This window comes from Cololabis saira, chromosome 14, assembly GCF_033807715.1.
Source record: "Cololabis saira isolate AMF1-May2022 chromosome 14, fColSai1.1, whole genome shotgun sequence".
In the NCBI taxonomy this organism is placed as follows: domain Eukaryota; kingdom Metazoa; phylum Chordata; class Actinopteri; order Beloniformes; family Belonidae; genus Cololabis; species Cololabis saira.
This window is the reverse complement of record NC_084600.1, coordinates 34,890,306-34,910,568: the sequence shown is the minus strand read 5'-3', so window position 1 is coordinate 34,910,568 and position 20,263 is coordinate 34,890,306. Positions and strand designations below refer to the sequence as shown.

Below are 20,263 nucleotides of genomic sequence, written 5' to 3'. Positions count from 1 at the left end.
AACAAAAAAAAAAGAAAAAAACATCATTAATGAAAGCGTGGCAAAGTGACTCATTTAAAAAAATCTTTTTAGCATTTTTATCGCCAGCTGATAGAAGCCGCGACAGTGAGTTCCCCCGTCGGAGCGGTGATAGTGAGACATAAACAGGAAGTGGTGGGCGGAGCCTCGCAGCTGTCGGACAGCCATTGCAGCGTCGTGGCTCAGTAACAAAACACGAAACACCCGAGGAGCAGCTGTAGCTCAGGCTCTGCACCCTGACCCACAGACCCACTTACATGTTTGTGAGAGCCCAAACACTCAGCAAAACAGTCTACGTCTAAACCACGGGTAAGTCTTTGGATACACACTTTCAAAATTGACCAAAAAAGGGAGTTTTCGGTCGTGAGCTTTCGTCTTCTCGGCTAACATTTTCTCCCGGCTGCTAATGGTGCTACATTAGCCAGTCGGCTAAAATCGCTGATTTCACCTCGCCTTTTAAACTGGTTATGAACTTAAATCGGCTCGTTATTGTGTGGATAATGACAGCCGTGCTTGTTGGTGGGTGGAAAACGTTCACATCGGCACAGTTTGGACTTGTTTAGGGCACAGAAGGAGTAGTTTTGTGCCGCTTTAGCTCTCGCTTGATGCAACGTCGGCTCCAGATATGACACGTAGCTGGTGCTGCTTCCTGCCGGCGGCTCGTCTGAGCTGTCACTCTCTCCAGTGATCCCAGGACTGTTACCATCAAAGTGCAATGTCTACTTCCTACTTATTCATGTCATACGGTGTCAAATGTTTCGCTGTCAGGTCTGAGCTAAAATCACGCTCCGTCCTCTGCAACTTTCAACCAAAAAAATGATGCCCAAGTTGTTTAGTGGTGTCAGGGAATCAAACCGTCACACCAACTGTTTCACAGTATGATTATTATTATTATTATTATTATTATTATTATTTTTAATATTATTAATGCCACAGAACAGGGAGGATATTACATTTCACCAATAAGATCCGAGTCTGTCTTTTCTGTGAAGGGTGCAAAACTCTGGAATTCTTTACCCACTAATTTAAAATTAGAAACTCATGGCCATATTTTCAACAGAGGACTCAAACTATGGCTCAAATCTACATGAATAGGTCAGGTCTGGTTCTGCTCTTGAATTATGTTGTCTTTGCTTTATATCTTATATCCTCTAATTTTATTGTATATTTTATTTATTTTCTATTTCCTACTTATTCATATCATACGATGTCAAATGTTTCGCTGTCTGGTCTGAGCTAAAATCACGCTCCGTCTTCTGCAACTTTCAACCAAAAAAATGATGCCCAAGTTGTCTGTTTAGTGGTGTCAGGGAATCAAACTGTCACACCAACTGTTTCACAGTATTATTATTATTATTATTATTATTTATTATTATTATTTATTATAAATCTTATTAATGCCACAGAACAGGGAGGATATTCAATTTCACCAATAAGATCCGAGTCTGTCTTTTCTGTGAAGGGTGCAGAACTCTGGAATTCTTTACCCACTAATTTAAAATTAGAAACTCATGGCAATATTTTCAACAGAGGACTCAAACTATGGCTCAAATCTAAACAACAGTGCCTACATGAATAGGTCAGGTCTGGTTCTGCTCTTGAATTATGTTGTCTTTGCTTTATATCCTCTAATTTTATTGTATATTTTTATTTATTTTCTACTTCCTTCCTACTTATTCATATCATACAATGTCAAATGTTTCGCTGTCAGGTCTGAGCTAAAATCACGCTCCGTCCTCTGCAACTTTCAGCCAAAAAAATATGATGCCCAAATTGTCTGTTTAGTGGTGTCAGGGAATCAAACTGTCACACCAACTGTTTCACAGTCTTATTATTATTATTATTATTATTATTATTATTATTATTAATGACACAGAACAGGGAGGATATTACATTTCACCAATAAGATCCGAGTCTGTCATTTCTGTGAAGGTGCAAAACTCTGGAATTCTTTACCCACTAATTTAAAATTAGAAACGCATGGCAATATTTTCAACAGAGGACTCAAACTATGGCTCAAATCTAAACAGTGCCTACATGAATAGGTCAGGTCTGGTTCTGCTCTTGAATTATGTTGTCTTTGCTTTATATCTTATGTCATCCTCTAATTTTATTGTATATTTTATTGTCTGTACTTTTTTAAAAGCCTCCTGTGGACAAGTGTTGCAAATTAGCATGTATGCTAAAACACTCAAATAGTGCATTTTGTTTGTCCTATGTAATTTTGATGTCCATACCAAATAAAGAAATTATAATAATATCAAAAGTCTGAAACATTAGTAAAATTGAATAACAGATTGGTCCTGATCAGATCACTGCATTGTAATCAGACTGGCCTCTCCCTTTTTTTCAGACTTGACTGGGATGTCAGATTTAGAATAAATGGTGCTGTTTACTCTGATATTTGTAAGGAATGGAGAATCTTGTTGAGGCATCATGTAAATATTATGTTAGTCATCAGTTACGTCCTCATTAGACTTGTCCCGATAATTAGATTTGGCAATGTTTTCACAGTATTGGGGTTTCACATTTTCCTCATGAATTGCATTATAATTTACACTAATTGCCAGACATCTTAAAATTAAATGCAGCTTTTTATTACTATTCATTGTAAAGTCTTAGTTAGTTTTCTTAAATCAGTTTTATAGGATTATCAGTGTTTATAGAACTTGATCCTTTCCAATAACTAAGAAACACCAGGTTATTAGTGAAGAAAAATAATTAAGTTAAACATGAAGAATGTCTAACCTTATTTTGATTTGGTTCAAGGTGGTTACATACGGTATAAGAAGAAAGAGATCAAACATGAGGATTTTGAGCATATACACTTTTTCTGATTGCTTATTTATAAAACTAACAATCACACATTTGATGGATTAAATCCATAACAGAGGCCTTTGTGTTGTTGAGTTTCGAGGGCACGTCTAGGAATATTCTTGTTGTAAATGCTAAACCACCCTGGCTCTTTGATCACTTTCCACACCCGATTGTTTTTCTTCACTTAAGTTTGCACCGGCATCACGCCACCTTTTCAGTGGTCTGTTTATAATACCAGCCCACTGCACTGAGACAGGCATTGGAGCATGTGAGTCTGGTTAGTGACAGCAGGTGACGTGTGGTTGGACTTTATTTTCTGTATTTGTCTGATCATGACCTTTGCCTCACTGATACTTTAGCCGTGGAGGTGTTTGTGTATTACGTGGATAGGGTCAAAGGTTGACATCAGTTTACCATGCTCTGAGTTCTCTGTATCTATCATCGATGAAAGGTTAGAAAGTAAGATGAAAATGGACAAAGATAGTTTTTCTCTTAGTAGGAAAAAGTTTCTCTTTGGTTTGACTCCTGTCTCCTGTCTATTTTGAAGACCATCACACTGATAGAATAAATTGCATATGTAAGTAAGATAAGGAGACCAGTGTGAACATATTGAGATTGTTTTAAGAGCAGCAAGCTGTTGCATATTGACAGATAAATATTGATTTCATAAGGTAGGTCTGTCTTGGGTTTGTCTTTTTATTATTGTAATATAATCTTTTTAAAGAGTAATAGGCTTAATGCCTTTAGAACGTGAGTGGGTTTTGCCTAATAAAATGCTCTTGTTGGCTGTCAGACTGTCAGATGTTATGGTTACAGGACTCTGAATCTCCTGTTCTGCTATCCAAAGACCTCTGAAACAAAATCCAATCACTGGCTGCAGAAAGCCTCAAGTTTTTTCTGGTATTGTATTTTCAAGAAAATGCAGTATGAGTCAGACAAATATTTGTCAAATGTTTCATGAGGTTGAACAGTGACTACTTCTGATTAGCCTCACTGCCTGTCCGTTCTCTGACATGAGTTGTCATTAATCAAATTGTCCTTGTGTCCTCATCTATTTGATGACAATTAATCATCTAAATATATTAATAAAGTTAATTTGTGAGTATTATGATATTGATGAGCTATGCATTCCAACACGGTTGTGTTTAAAAAGTAGTTAAACCTAGGATATTTCATCCTGTGGCTTGAATGTATCTGAACCTTCACCAAAGTTTCCAAATAGTGCAGTTTTAGTTTTGATACTTATTTCCGTAAATGTAAATACAGAAAAGTATTTTTTTTATCGAACAGATTTGTTGTATTTTACCTTCAACCTCTATGCAGAAATAATAAACCATATATTAAGAGAAAATGCAAAAATCCACAACACCAAATTGTTCACATTTTAAATAAAATTAATGAATGAGGCTAGTAAAACACATCCCAACTTTTAGTCATAAATTCTTTATTTATTCATGTTTTCTTACTTCTGTTTTGTCTCTTTTATGTTTTTCAGGATTCAACAGCTCCGGATATGTCATTCCTATTTGATTGGATTTATAGCGGTTTCAATAGCGTACTACAGTTTTTAGGTGAGTACCAATGAGCTGACACACTAACTCAGAGTAAACATAAACAGTTTAACTGTTTTGGTAGTCAGAATAGCATTAGCTTTGGTAGAGATGCTCTGATACCAATTTTATTTTTCTTTCCAATACCTAAGATTTGGGTATTAGCTGATACCAATTACTGTTCTGAAACCAGTGTTTTATTTAGTTTTATTTATGTCTTCTTTCCTGATGTCATAATAAAAATGTTTTGCTTAATTTAAATCAGATAAAGAAGAACTAAATATAGAGTAGTTTAGGGTTGAATTTTCCAACCTGGGGAAACAATTCTACATGTCAGTTTTCCTGGTTGGTAGATACTAGCAAAAATATGGGGAATCGGTGTCTGTGAGTATTTACGCCAATGTACCATCCGATACCATGTATCATGTCATTTTAGGCTGGGAAAAAACCATAGTATTTCCGATACTGGCATCGGTATCGGAACAACTCTAATCTTTAAATGTGTTTTTATTTGTTTTGGCATTCTGGCCCAGACCATAGAAGCAATATAATCCTGGCTTGCTTTTGCTAACAACACTGGTAATTTTTTTTTTTGAAGCAAGCCACCAGATTAAAACATATTGATGTGGCCATAGTCTAATATAACTTCTCTGATGGCTTGTTTGGATGTTGATTTCAGAACTTCCTAGCATCCAAAGCAGTACTATAGGCTGTATATGGTGGTAATCTACAAGTGAAGATATCAAACATAAATGCCGATGGTACAGGGTAAACTTGAAATCAAGTCAAGGAATGTAAGTTTGTATGCGTTTGGTCCAAGAGCATTTGCATTTCAGTTGAACTTCACCAGAGTTTCCTGGGAAGCAAACAGACATGCACTTTTCAGGGAGTCTTGGTATGTTTATCTGTTGGGAATTTATATTTGAATGACGGCTTTCACACATTTTCAGATGAAGTGCACTAACAGAGCAATCACGGCCATGGTTTGATTTAATAAAACTACAACTGTGAAATGTTTAGACACCTGCAGTCACAGATCTATCAAAATGTTAATTACCATGTTGAATGTAGTTTCAAATTTCAGAGGATTTAATGTTGATTAGAGTTATATTAATCCTTCAGTGATCCCAGGAACGACTTAAATCATTACAACTGCTGATTTGTCTTACATTTTATGCTCTGTGTGTTAAGCGAGCTAATACTATTGGACACAATGGGGAGCATTGTGCCGTGAAGTCCATGTCTGTTGTGGCAGTTGTTTGAAAGTAGGGCTGTCCCGAATACCATTTTATGGGCTTTGGAGCTTCAGCAGAGGATTACAATGAATATTTGAAGCTTTGTTTTTGTGGGAAGTGGCTGGGAAGATGGTCTGAATGTGGCCCACATTTGTGACACTGAACAGGCGTGGTTCATAAACTCAACACTGAACAAGGGAGATCCACACATGCGTGACCCAGCTTGTGCGCTCTTGGTCTTGAGGAGTATGAGAGTGAACGAGTTAATAACATGTGAGACCAACTGAGGAGTGCACCAGATGGAAAACAAGTGGTATATCAGTGAAGAAAAAAACAAAAAAGGGTAGCAAGATTATTTGCTAACTTCTCAGTCTCTCAGTTTTAAAGTGTGCCACTCAGCGGAGGTCTCCATGCTGTCTTTATGAAGCATTACTTTACTTCAAGACCACCAGCCAGCGAGTGAGAACAATGCAAATGGATGTTTGAAAAATAAAATTGGATACCCAAAGTGAATTTCAACCTAATGACTGAATATTCACATATTTCACACTAGCCCTATCGGACACAAATAGTTTCTCCTGGAGGGATTTTTTTCTTTTGGAAGGGGTATTTATCTCAAATCTGTGTAACACCACCCATCAGTTTTTGTATTGTGTGTGAGCAATGAAGTAGTTCAAACGAAATGTGTCTCTGAAAGACAAGTTTTCAGCTTAGCTCTTGAAATTTGCCGTTGATAAATGTGTTCATTTGATAGCTGATGGAAAGGTTTGTCCTGTGTATCAGTAGCTCTCAGAATGTGCTGCTCTAGTTTCTGTCTTAGGGCTGTATGCAGTGGTTGTTCTTGTTCTCCCGGTTCAACAGGGCGTGTAGTTCTGCTGTGAGTAACCATGACGTCCAACCATGCTGACTCGATCAGAAATTTTACAAATCCACTGAGTATCTCTGTGCTGACTCAGTGTGATAAACGTAGAACGTATCAATAAAGTAGTGACTGGCTAGGGTTTGCACCTCTTATCCTGTGTTTAGTCAATGAATGTATCCATCAGAGAAACGTGATAGTTGACCCGTCTCCTCATGTGAACTCCAGAAACACCGGGCTTAAGCCATGATTCACTTTATAATGAAAGACTAAGAACTAAAACGCAGAGAAAAGTGAAAAGCAGCAAATCTCATGCATGCACTGGCTGAATTCTCAGTTTGTTTGTTTTTTGTTGCTCTTTTAAAAAATGTGCTCATGCAGGCATTATCTGTACTGGCAGAGTAAAGTCTTCAGTGTCTGGTTTACTGGTTTCATTCTGACCTTTTACTTTATATAGTTCCTGTGTCTAAGAAGTTTAAGGGTAGTGGTATGTATTATATTAAGGATGGGTGGTGTATTTAATGCGTGAATCTTTAAGACCATCCCCATCATCAAATAAATAAAATTAACCAGTGTATTCAATACTATTTACTTTACTTTACTTTATTTATTTCTCAGGACAAATGCACATTGATGAACATATATACATATGTAAATGTGCCAGATTGTAGCACAAGGCTAGTTTCCATCTGTAGTCCAATATAGGCAGGTAAGGTGTTAAAAGCAGAAAAGGTAAAAATGCAATAAGAAAAAGAAAACAGAAACAAAGACAAGTACAATTAGTAAAATGAGAATGATTAAAAAAAAGTTAGTAGGTAGGAGGAGGCCCAACACCCATTAAGTGTGTGTACACATTTGTTGACCTCTGAGCCACATTTTTATCTGGTTTTTAAAAGTTGTTAAAGAGGGGCATTCCCTTATGTGTACAGGTATAGAGTTCCATAACGCACTACCCTTTATGGATAGTGCGTTATGGCTAAAAGCAGTTTTTCTGAACGGAACCTCTATGTCTCTGTTGGACACTGCTCGAGTGACCCGCGACTGTCGGTATTTAAAAAATTCCTGGAGGCAAGGTGGTGCCAGGCCATGTAGGGTTTTATACATTAGACAACTGTATGAGAATTTGCAGAAGTTGTCGAAGCTTAATAGATTGTATTTGTCCAAGATGTTGCAATGGTGGTATGAGATAGGGTTTTTTATCTAGGATTTTGAGTGCTTTTTTATATAAAACCTCCACTGGCTTGAGTGTGGTAGGCCCCACCATGGTCCAGGTTGTGATGCAGTAGCTTAAATGTGTATTCATAATGATGCAGGAAGTTATCATTTAGAAACTGCTGGACAATTAGTGGCGGTTTTCGATTTTGACACATAATAAACACTTCAGTTTAAAATAAAATGCTTTTCTGTGTATTATTTCATATGTCAGGAATTGTAAGGTTAAAGGTTCTTTGTGCAAGTTGAATAACATACAATACATTTCATCGTGGAGTGTGTGTTGTTGTTTTTTAAATAGAATTGTAGTTTCTATCAAGAATGACCCTTTTAACTTTTTCCCAATGTCATACAATAGTGAAAAGTTAAATTACTTTTGCATATTTCTGTCACACATCAAAGAATCTTGTGTAATTATAAATATCTGGAGTTTTCTTGAGGAAGTTTGAGCTTAGAAACTTTTTTTTTGCTCACTTAAATAACAAAATATGATGTCACTCTGTTGTTGTTGGTTGTGTGTCTAATATGCTTTTGAATCTTTAATTCATTTTTTTTTAGGACTGTACAAGAAATCAGGCAAGTTAGTATTTCTTGGCCTGGACAATGCTGGCAAAACAACGCTACTGCACATGCTCAAAGATGACAGATTGGGACAGCATGTGCCAACTTTACACCCAAGTAAGTTGCTGCTAACCTGTCACACATACATGTCCACACATGCTCACTATGTTATTCACTTTGTTAAAACAGTTTCAATGCGAATAAATTCATATGGGTGTAAAAAAAAAAAAAAAAGAAAAGGGTGTAGCATGATGCATAAAAATGTAGTAATGCTTTCATTCATGCTTAATGGATTAATACTTTCTTTCAGCCTCAGAAGAGCTGACAATTGCTGGCATGACTTTCACCACCTTTGACCTTGGAGGCCACGCACAAGGTGTGTGTGTTTTTGTGTGTTTGTGGTTTTTATTTCTTTTTTGTTCATGTGAGATGTATCAGTTTTCTGAAGTGCATAAAGGACATTTTTTACCTACAAAATATGTTTTAACATAAACTGCAAGCTTGTGTTTCCTGTGACATGCATAAACCAGCCAGAATCTAAATTGCCCGTTTGCATTTGTCATATCGCACAGCCCGTAGAGTGTGGAAAAACTACCTCCCTGCAATTAATGGTATCGTCTTCCTCGTGGACTGTGCAGACATCACTAGATTGGACGAATCAAAAGCAGAACTTGATGTAAGTAATTTCTATCTCCTTGGCGATTGTCAGTCGGCTCAGGCCAATCGCTAGCTGTCATCACTTCCTCATCCGTAATGATCATGGTACAGCACGTCGTGAACCAACCACCCGTTTGTATTGATTCAGTGTCAGCTAAATGCAACGGCCATTCTTAATTTTGCTGTCGCTTCAACGTGTCAAACGGAATATCCCTCAACATGATCTACGAAGAAGAGCAAGCTTCAAACCAGGTCTTTAGAAAGCAATGGGTCACGTGACCAAATGCTTCATCCATTGTTACATACAGTTTATACACTTAGCACGATTACTCTAGGTTGCTCTTTCTCTTCTTTTTGGTCTAATTTGTTTTCCTTCAATAGCTACTTTCTTGAGTCTCTTAATCCCCTCCTCAGCAACATCAACTGTAGCTCTGAATTTTCAAGATATCTTTTTTTTTTTAAAGATTTTTTTGGGCTCTAGTGGCCCTTTATTCTAGTTGCAGACAGGAAGAGGGTAGAGAGAGAGAATGGGGATGACGTGCAGCAGGCCGGGATTCAAACCTGCGACCACTGCAGGACGACTGTAGCCTCAGTATATGAGCCGCTTGCTTAACCCACTGCGCCACCAAGCGGCCCATGAATTTTCAAGAAATCTTTAACGGCCTAAGAGTTATTACGGGTATCAGAATTACCCTGCCAAATCCTGTTGGCAATGACAGGATGGTCATTGACCTCCCTTTGTTTATTTTATTTTATTTCATTTGTCTTATAAGCAGCAAAGTTTGTTTTATTACACAAGTTAAATAAGAAAACATAATTTTGACTGAATAAATAATTTTCAATGTTTTGTTTTTAGTTGCAATAGCCTTAAACAATCTTAGGCTAATTTAGAAAACTAAAAGCTGAATTAAAATGATTTGTTTTTATCTAATTCAGAATCCAATTAGTCTATACATTTTTTTCAATAATCAATTGATTAATCAACTACGGTATAAAAACAGTTTTAGTTGCAGCACTACCCACAATAAACAGTGGGGGGGTGTGACCCAATAGGAACGCTGAAGTGTTTGTACAAGTGATCTTCAAGTGTCAGGTGTCAACACAATTATTTTACTGCTCCCTCTCATGTCAGTCTCCTTAATCTCTAATCATACAAATCAACATGTTTGGTATTTGCCTCGGACTGGATACCTAGTAGCAAGCAAGACCAGGAAGGATCATAAACTGATTGTTCTGTTACAGCAAACTGAAAATATCACAACCCAGACAAAACAGATTATAGGGAAAGAAGACTAGTTTATAGAATTGTCAAAAAATCTGTAGTGTCTTCGTAACAGATCATGGAAAACGTACCACAGAAGGGTCATATATGTTTTTCTTCTGAAGTTATGTTTCACAAGAGTTTCTGCAAGGTCTCGTATCTGTGTAACTGTGAAACTCTTACTGTAGGTGTTAGGTGTGTGGTCTTGCAATCAGCTTGAATCATGTAGTTGCTGCATTTCATAAATAAGCGGAGACTTCTTATTTCATTGAGCTTCCGTGTTTTTAAAGTTGGTTAAGATTTGAAAATTGGATGTTGCCAGCCTTAGTAGATGTACATTACAGTTCTGAACATTGTGGTATCAGTATGTCTTTAATTCTTTATTACTTTCCTTTTTTGTACCATTTTTCCCTCCTTTTTTATATATGCATACTGTATATCTTATTATTTGAAAGTCAGAGATGAAGTCCATGTCGTAATATCTCATCAATGTTTCCAGGCACTAATGACAGATGAGACCATTGGAAATGTGCCTATCCTAATCCTGGGCAACAAGATAGACAGACCAGAAGCCATCAGTGAGGAGAAGCTGCGGGAAATGTTTGGATTGTATGGACAGACGACAGGCAAGGTGAGTACACAACATGGAATCTATTAAGACAGGGTGTTCTTCCTTTTTAATGAGGCACCTTATATTTGGAAGTATATATGTGTACTTTTAATAAACGATTAAATATTGTGATATCACTTTTTTTAATATTAATCTGTAATAGGACTAAAGCTAAATAAATAAATAAATACACAAAGGAAACAGACTTTTCTGGTATTATCCAGCAGTTAAATGGTTCCAGTGGAGATGTTTCAGCCTCATTAATGGCCCTTGTAGGAGGTAATATTTTTTAGAAAACAACCCTGGAACCTTCAGGGTAGGGCTTGCGATGCGAACATATCCGAGTATTTGATTATTCCTAGCAGTGTTTGTTTTTTTCCCCTCAAGTTTAACCGTCACCATATGTTGCAAAATTTGTTAGCATTTATTCATTGTCACTCAGGGAAACTGCAGTATTCAGCTGAGTTATACTCCAGATGGAAATTGTATTGTTGCTGTATTAATTTAGAATAAATTAATATAAAAAGAAAATGGTTAGAAAACTTGACATTTTGCAGAGATCCTCCTTCACAGTAACATAACCACTATAAAATAATTTATTGTTCAAAAGTATTGTAATCAATACAACACTCCTTTTAGTCTTGCTACAGTTGCATAAGCTTCAAGGAGTTGTTGGAACCAGAAATTTCCCGTAGCTTTGTTCTGATGTCACACATGTAATTTAACTTCCAAAAACAGCCACAAGCAATTTAGAAAAAATGCAAGATTAACATATTTGTAGTTGTTAGAAGTGTGTAAGCAGGTAATTGTGCAAGATCTGCAGCATTTCAGTAGAGAAATGTTGAATTTAATTTGCCTAATCTACATTTTTACTTTAGACCTCTCTGGAAATGCCGAAATGATATAAAAGCATCTCCCTTTTTAGAGGGGGGGCTGGCTAGAGCTAGAGGCGCTTTGAGTGCTTTACGTTAAAATGTGCCTCAGGGAAGGGTAACGTCGGGCAATAAAGGGTCTTCTCCCCCGGAGGAAGAACCAAGGGTTATTAAAAGCATCATAATCCATGCATGATGCAACTTAATCATTTGGTTGCCAGGGTGCTACTTCAAGTTCACGTTTATTATAAAATGGGTCGATAATCTGGATAATGAATTTCTGTTCTTCATATGTCATTTAAAAAAAAAAACTTTTTAAAGAAGTAGGATTCTCTATTTCCCTTGAAAAGAACTCAATAATGCAGTAAATTTAATTTTCACTTAGAATTGGCTAATTGGGAGAGGTGGATGTGGGTTGACCTTTGTCCTACCTGTCTCCCAGGGCAACGTCCCCATGAAGGAGCTGAACACAAGACCACTGGAGGTGTTCATGTGCAGTGTGTTGAAGAGGCAGGGCTACGGCGAGGGTTTCCGCTGGCTCTCCCAGTACATCGACTGAAACGGCCAAGCCCAGAAACACACCGACTTCACCACCATGAGAGGGCGCAAAATCCAACCACTCAAGTTGACCATCATTACCACCAGTACCATCATACTCGGCTCCATGTTCGGTTAATCAAGTCTGCCTCCACCTTCAAAGAAACCAGTACCACTCGATCCCAATAGACTTTTATTGGTCGAATATTTGGTTCCACCCTTACAGAACTCAAACCTGTACACTCACATACGCATACATTGTCGTCTCTCTTTCTTTTTTTAAGAGAGTAACATAGCATTGGCTCCATAGCAAACATGTTCACATCCAAACAAATAAATCTTTTCTATAATGTCTGTCGTTTAATGCCCTCTGTCCCTCCCTTCCTGCCATCTGTTGAGTGATGATAGATGCATTATAATTGTAAATTGTATATGATTCCATTGGTAAATCAGCAGTCCTCAAGGCCTTTTCTCCCCTCTTCAACTCATCTTAAGCAAATGAGAGACAGCATTGTATACATTGCAGTACACTTTTTTAACAGTAAAGAAATGCATTCAACATATTTACTCAGCATTTAGTTTTTCTTTTTTTTTTTTTTTTTCCTTTTCACACGGTTTCTATAAATCAAAGATGTGGCCAAGTGTATAGCCTTCACGATGAATGTGTGGCTGTTTGCCCATTAAAGAGTGGATCAATACATTTAACTCATTGTATCGTAAAAATTAGACTAATTTCTGCAATTGAAGTTAAAAAATGTTCCGGGCTTTGGTCTCATAGGCAGAGTAGCTCTGAATGTCAGTGGACTCCCTTTTTTAAAAAAAACAACAACAAAAAACCAGAAGCATGGGGTGTTAGTACTAATTGGAGGATAATTATTTAATTTTTTTTTTTTTTTTAAATAGGAAATAATACTGGCTGTAACTCTTGCAATGTTTGACATTGTATAGATGGCACAATGGTCAGTTTTCTGCAAAGAAAAGTAGATGAAACTTTGCACAGCCTGATCATAAAGAGATGCCGAAAGAGTTGAGGAGACGTATAAACAAGATTGTAACATCTAGTAGTCGTCAATCTTAGAAGTCCATACTACAGGCGTGTTTTCCAGCTCAGACCTTTTTACAGGGTGAATTTAGTGACCAAGTGAAAACAGGACACAGTCCCACAGTGGGAACAGGCAGATAGGCTCAAGACACCTCTGAGAAGGGGACCATATATATAGATTAGATATATAAAATGTACATGAACACCGTACATCCATTTTTAATTTTAGTGGTGTCCTTTGATCTGTGTGCATTACCAGAAACTATTATGCATGCCTTGTTCTTTTGATTTTTGACTTTTATTTTGTTTTTTTTTTGTTTTTTTGATGGCTGTTACTCGACAGGAGGGAACACGATGCCAAAATTTTCAAAAGAGATGATTGTCATGTTTTTTTTGCGGGGTTTTCTTTTTAACAAAAAAACATTGGAAATGCGCATAATACACTTTTTATGTTCCTTTGTGTCTCTTTCATTCCCTTATGAATAAGTGATGAGCTGTTCCAACAAGGATGGGACTTGCTGTTGTTTGCATCATAAACAAATGTAATAAATGTTTGCATTAAATAATGGGCTTTAACATTGATCCCAAATGTAAGCTGATTGCCTTTTTTTTTCTCTTCATTGTCACATTTTCTTTTAAGCAGTGCGAGTGGTGAAAGCACATTTCACTTATACGTAGGTACGATTTAAGATTAATTTCAGCTTTTGGGAATATTTTAGAGTGAAATTTCCTATGTTCATGCCACAGGGGAAAAACAACGGTTTAGAAAGCCTTGGTGATTGTGTGCGCTAAGCTCTATTGGCGTTATTATAAGGAATGGTGTGGCAAAGTAGTTGGTAACTGATATTGTATTCTGCAGTGTTTTTTAGGTGTTACATGTGACTTGTATTGCCTGAAAATGACACATCATCACAGAACAGCAGCTGTTCAGACATGCAGAAGAATAAATTCATCTATTTAATAATTTTTCTTAACTGTTTCAATTCTATTCACGGTCACAAGCAGCAGTGATTGTGCAATATTTCCCTGACATCTCATAGCTGCTATGAAGAAGGAACAGAAACAGACCTGAAGAAAAAAAAATGAGTAAAGGACAAATTCAAGGACCTCTTTGACCAAATGTGTTTAAGTTACTTTCCACCTTTTAAGTGAGAGTATTTTGTTCAGTTATTTTAATTTGGCACTAAAAGTCCATAACCCATCCCTGGGTTTACATAACTGGGTGTGTATGTTTAACTGGAATTATGTAATTGTGCTTCAACACAAGTGCTGCATATTAAAGCCACTAGGTGGTGCAAAGGACATAGAAACTGCACTTGTATGTCAGCATGTCAGGGAATCTTACTAGCAGTGTTTCTCAATCCTGGTCCTCGTGGGCCCCTGTCCTGCATGTTTTAGATGTTTCCCTTCATTATCACACCTGATTCTAATTAATGGTCCTAATTAGCTTGTCATCAAGGCCTGCACAATTCTGTTGATGACACAGGTACTTGTATCACGGTGTGCTGAAGCAGGGTAACATCTAAAACATGCAAGACAGTGGGCCTTGAGCATGAATAACTGATAACTGCAATTAAAACGTTTTGAAGAGGAAATTGGTATTGCACAAATTTACATTCACATAATCATGTCACAACTAGGTTTAAAAAGATGTTCTGTGTAATATGTTACAGCAAACACACATACATTCAGCAGATAAAGTTTTTCTATGTATGCAAACAAAATATGCAGGACAAATGTAGCCCCTAATGAACTTAAAAATAATATCTATACAGCTTAAATTCAATGTATTACATTTTTTAAACATATCTACGGTTTTTGGTCTTTGTAGTTTCTGAGTTAAGCTAGTGCTCGGGAGGGTGTTTTTATTTTCAATACAATATGGACTTACTTGCACTGCTTCTGGGTTTGACAGATTTTGGGGAAACAGCGCCCCCTTGGAATGAACATGTAGCAATCTAAGCGAAGATGTGTGGTCACATGGGGTATTGCACTTATTACTCAGGTGGACCTGACGTTTGTTAATTAACAGCAAATCCCGGGAAACGTCACTTCCACACCGACAAACTCTAGATGAGAACCTTAATATGACAAACTGTTTAAATTAGCACGGAGACATAATTTAAACACACTTGGATATTTAAATAATATAATGGGCTTAGTTTTTGGTGATAGAGTGGGCAACCGAAACGTATAAGAACGTGGAAGAGTACATGACATAAATGGATGGTACTGTTAAGAGTCCGCTTTCAGCCTAGTACCCCTCGCTGCAGCACCGCGGAAGGGGGCGGGGCGTCGGACATCACAGGGGCGGGGCGTCGGACATCACAGGGGCGGGGCGTCGGACATCACAGGGGCGGGGCGTCGGACATCACAGGGGATGGATGGATTGTTTTTTAAATGTTTTTTAAATGTTAAAACATTTTAAAAACTCTGTGGAAAGTGTGTGGGGAGCTTTTGGGCGGAAAAGTTGCAACTGAACTGAAGTCCTGCTACTGAATTCACTGTGAGCCACTGGTATAAATGGAGTCAACTGAACTGAAGTCCTGCTACTGAATTCACTGTGAGCCACTGGTATAAATGGAGTCAACTGAACTGAAGTCCTGCTACTGAATTCACTGTGAGCCACTGGTATAAATGGAGTCATCTCTCTGAGCAGCGTCTCCTCACTGCTGACTCGCTGAATGAATAAACACATTAACACAAAACACCTGCTTTTGTTGTCCTTGTCCCTCTTTTGTTTGTTGAAAAAATGTAATTTGTATATATGGAATCATTACTACCAATGATTTTTAGTGCTAGCCTACTCATCACACTCAATACCCAATGACAATCTATATATTTTTATTATAATTATGTAATATTAAACATAATAATTATATTACAAGTATGTTTTATAATCTTATATAATATCTATCTTTGCATATTATGAATATATATATATATATATTAGTGTCACCTTTTGAGTTTAATTACTGAAACAAATTAACTTTTGCACGGTATTCTTATTTTCGGAGATTCATCTGTATAATGATGACTTTGAATATAAATTTGCATTTGTAATTCTTGGAAATGGTCACCTGATGGTGCTGTGTCATTTTGATATCACGCCCCGCCCCTGTGATGTCCTACGCCCCGCCCCTGTGATGTCCTACGCCCCGCCCCTGTGATGTCCGACGCCCCGCCCCTGTGATGTCCGACGCCCCGCCCCTGTGATGTCCTACGCCCCGCCCCTGTGATGTCCTACGCCCCGCCCCTGTGATGTCCGACGCCCCGCCCCTGTGATGTCCTACGCCCCGCCCCTGTGATGTCCTACGCCCCGCCCCAGTGATGTCCGACGCCCCGCCCCCTTCCGCGGTGCTGCAGCGAGGGGTACTAGGTTCAGTTGCAACTTTTCCGCCCAAAGCTCCCCACACACTTTCCACAGAGTTTTTAAAATGTTTTAACATTTAAAAAACATTTAAAAAACAATCCATCCATCCCCTGTGATGTCCTACGCCCCGCCCCTGTGATGTCCGACGCCCCGCCCCTGTGATGTCCGACGCCCCGCCCCTGTGATGTCCGACGCCCCGCCCCCTTCCGCGGTGCTGCAGCGAGGACCTTCTCCTTTCAGCTGGGGTAAGTAAATTGACAATTTCTTTTATTTGTTTTTCCCCTTTGGTGTTGTGCAGTAATCTCATTTTCATGAGCTTCAGAGTTGTGCTGGATGTCTGAATGCAGTGAAGTTGCAATTTTTACTCACTTGTACTTGGCAGTTGTTTCCGTGGTGGTTGGTGATTTATGGTCTAAACTTGTAAGTATTGGACACCAGTGTCCGCCATGTATGTGGGAGATGCTTCTGATGTATGACACTCAGTGGCTCTGGCTCATGGGGCTTTTCATCATTTTTCCAGATGTCTTGTTTGGCTTGTTGAGAAGCAACTTTGCAAACCTGAAGCTGCAGTTATGTAGTGTTGATTTTTTTTGCTTTGTTTTGCTTCTTTTAGTTATTTTTACAAACATGCCATAGTTGTGTGGGAACTGAAAGGTATTGAGTCTGAGATTTATGCTTTTATTTTTATTTATTTAATTTTCTTTCATATTTCTGATCATTGTATGGTCTGACCCTGGGGTGAACTTCTGGAGCTATGACTCCTGGGAGGACTGACAAGTGTCCTGTGTGTTTTCAACTTCTATAAGATCATTGTTGATATCTTTCCTTCCTGGTTTAAACCTGGATACTTTGCCAAAACGGCTGCTTTTACGGAGGTGGTCACACCTGCAGATGCTAAATTAATTACCGGTAAGTGCATTTATTAAGCAGAACCTGGCAGATATTTAGCCACATGAGAGCAGCAAGCGTGCGCTCTGTTTTTTCACTTTGTCTCTGTTTTGGCTTAGTTTTTCATGATTTAATGGCATATGTCTTGTATTTTTATACATGTCATAATACCATTGCCAAGAATTGAAAAAGCTGTACTTTCCTTCCCACATAACAGCCTTGTATGCAGTGCTTTTTCCTTCAGTCACAAGGTGATGAGTTTGTCAGGATCCAGTTGTCTGTCAGTACGCTTTGGTGGTTCAAGTCAAGATGTGTCAGTCTTGCAGTTGGACGATGAACATGGTCTCAGCATTTTACTTTGACTTAAGAACAACGGGGATCACTACACAAATGGAAATGTAGGGTTTGCTATAAATTATATTAATTTGCAAGGAAAGTAAATATTGGCTGCATCTTACTGTACAAATGAGGCATCCAAGACAAAAACTTTATCACCTCCAGGCATCTATAAGAGGAGGCTTATTGTTGTCATATTAGTTAATAACCCACTCACTAATCCCCTGATACAGATGACTATTATTTCTGGTTACATAGATGGTGATGTACTACCATTAAAGTTTATTAGGGGTAACTCGTTTGGCATGCTAATCATCCAGTTGCTAACACAATATTGCATATATTTGATGGACCTGTGGAGACAACTCAATCTTATTTAAAGACTTTAGCTTTCTACAAGATATTTACTAACATGTAAGTGGAAAAAGTTAACTCTAAAAACTCATGGCTTATATTAAAAAAGGATTGTGCATTGATACTTGATAATTCTGCCTGCAGAAACTGAAATGGTGCCTTCATGAAATCAGTATTTCTCACTTTTTTCTATGAATCTGACCTCCCATCACACAATTTTATTTCCTCCAACGGCTCTAATTTTCCATCACTTGCGTTGAGGAGGCCTGAGTGCAGATGCAGAGAGGAGGTGAGGTTTAACAGATGAGCAGAAAAAGCTCAGCCAGACCCCTTTCTGTGGACTTGGAGATAAGAGGACAGAAAATGGCTGTATTGATGAGGAATAAAACAAAGTGCATCTGATTATTGCAGTATATTCTCATTTAAACTTCATACAGGCATTTTAAATTGTTCATCAATGCAAATTATAATACTGTTATGCTGCGTAACCTAGGTTTGAATAGTATTTATGTTCTGTGTGATAAAAGGCACATTGGCTCCTGCATACTGCAGAAAGTTGTTCAAATTAACATGAGATGTAGTTAATGCATTATTTTTACAGGCTCCATCAATTTAGAAGGAATGTAATATTTAATTATAACTACCGGTACTATGACTTCCAGCTTGTTCGGCAATTTGCAGGATAATTCCCAGGAAATGAAACATCCTAAGAAATGATATAGAAATTATGGAGGTGGCAATAAAAAGAGGCTATAAGTTTGAAAATGATTCTTGTACGGCAGCGTACTTGAAAGCCAAAAGGAAGAGTATGTTCTGTTTATTCATTTGGAAATGGCAGCATTTAGAAAAAGCCCCGGAAAATGACTGAACCAGGGTCCTGTTTGTTCCGAGTGACCCCGATCATGAGTCACATCGGTAGGAAATATTTGTAAAGTAGGGATTTTATTTATGGACTCTCTGAACCTCAGCTACGACGTCAAAGTTTCCTCTGTAAAAGAAACGCATGGCGAGAATAAGGCCAGACTATTTCAATCTGACCTTCTTTAAATGAAAATCATACAAAGTAAAACATTTAAAAGAAAAAAGAAGCATCTTAGTAAAAATCCTTCAACTGATTGGAAAAAAATCCACGCCACCTGGAACAAATGCCAACTATAAGATATAACCTGACAGACTGTTACAACTTCACTCATAATTTCTAATGATTAATAAGTCATGTGAGTAGTACTACTGTGTTCAAAGAAAACAAAAACTATATCGCAAAAAGAAGAAAACACCCTGAAAAGGTAAATAAATATACAACCAGAATGTTTTTTATAGAAATGCCCAGCATCCATTAATTAGAAATGGTAGTTAAATAAAACTAAATATAAATGAATAAATTGTACAAGCCTTCATCTTTTGATGAATCGTGGACGAGGGGAGGGTGTAATAGACTCTGCTGGTATATCAAGGCCATGTTTTAATTCAATTGTCAGATGTGTGGCCCTTTTGTCTACTTCAGCTGTGAGAATATGGTCTTAGGGAAAAATGTTGTGAAGTAAAATTAGTATCACTGCTATCATTTAATTATTTGAAGAATTAACAGTACTTCTCAGTTGGAATATGACAAAGGAGTTCAGGAGTTTGTAAAAACATTGTTGTTTGGAAGAATTGGATTGTGTGTAATCCTGTTTTTCTGTTGTACTCTTTGTTTTAGTATACATTACAAAACTCTCTAAGATGTTGAAACCTTTGCAGGAATATCATATTAAGACAAATGGTTTGAGTGAGCACACCGGGTTCTAGGATTGCCGCCATGACAGGCACCGGAGACCTTGCGTCCACAACTTCGAGCCGCCGCGTCGACAATGGAGGCAGAGAACATGGTCCACTTGGAATCAATGTCCCCCGCCTCCCCCGGGATCTGAGAGAGTTGAAGACGTCCCTGACCGGGGGCTCAGCCAGACGTTCCCAACAGACCCTCACAATCAGTTTGGGTCTGTCCAACTTCCTCCTCCGCCAGCGCATCCAACTCACCACCAGGTGGTGATCAGTTGACAGCTCAGCCCCTCTCTTCACCCGATTGTCCAAGACATACG

The 20,263-nt window shown here is 38.0% G+C and overlaps 1 protein-coding gene across 1 annotated transcript; it reads left to right on the top strand.

Moving 5' to 3' along the window:
* The first annotated feature begins 187 nt into the window (after positions 1 to 187).
* Positions 188 to 13,830, top strand: sar1b (secretion associated, Ras related GTPase 1B). The gene is made up of 7 exons (XM_061740531.1): positions 188 to 327; positions 4,331 to 4,406; positions 8,250 to 8,369; positions 8,563 to 8,628; positions 8,825 to 8,928; positions 10,670 to 10,801; positions 12,095 to 13,830. Exons 2-7 carry the CDS (start codon positions 4,349 to 4,351, stop codon positions 12,209 to 12,211), a joined length of 597 nt encoding a protein of 198 aa, XP_061596515.1. The 5' UTR covers positions 188 to 327; positions 4,331 to 4,348; the 3' UTR covers positions 12,212 to 13,830.
* Positions 13,831 to 20,263: the final 6,433 nt, after the last annotated feature.

What these genes read in the sequence shown, in the direction of transcription:
- sar1b (XM_061740531.1), top strand. Translation starts at nt 4,349, where the DNA reads ATGTCATTCCTATTTGATTGGATTTATAGCGGTTTCAATAGCGTACTA. An exon ending in CCTTGGAGGCCACGCACAAG is followed by an intron (nt 8,629 to 8,824) that starts GTGTGTGTGTTT and finishes CATATCGCACAG; the next exon opens with CCCGTAGAGTGTGGAAAAAC. An exon ending in ATGGACAGACGACAGGCAAG is followed by an intron (nt 10,802 to 12,094) that starts GTGAGTACACAA and finishes CCTGTCTCCCAG; the next exon opens with GGCAACGTCCCCATGAAGGA.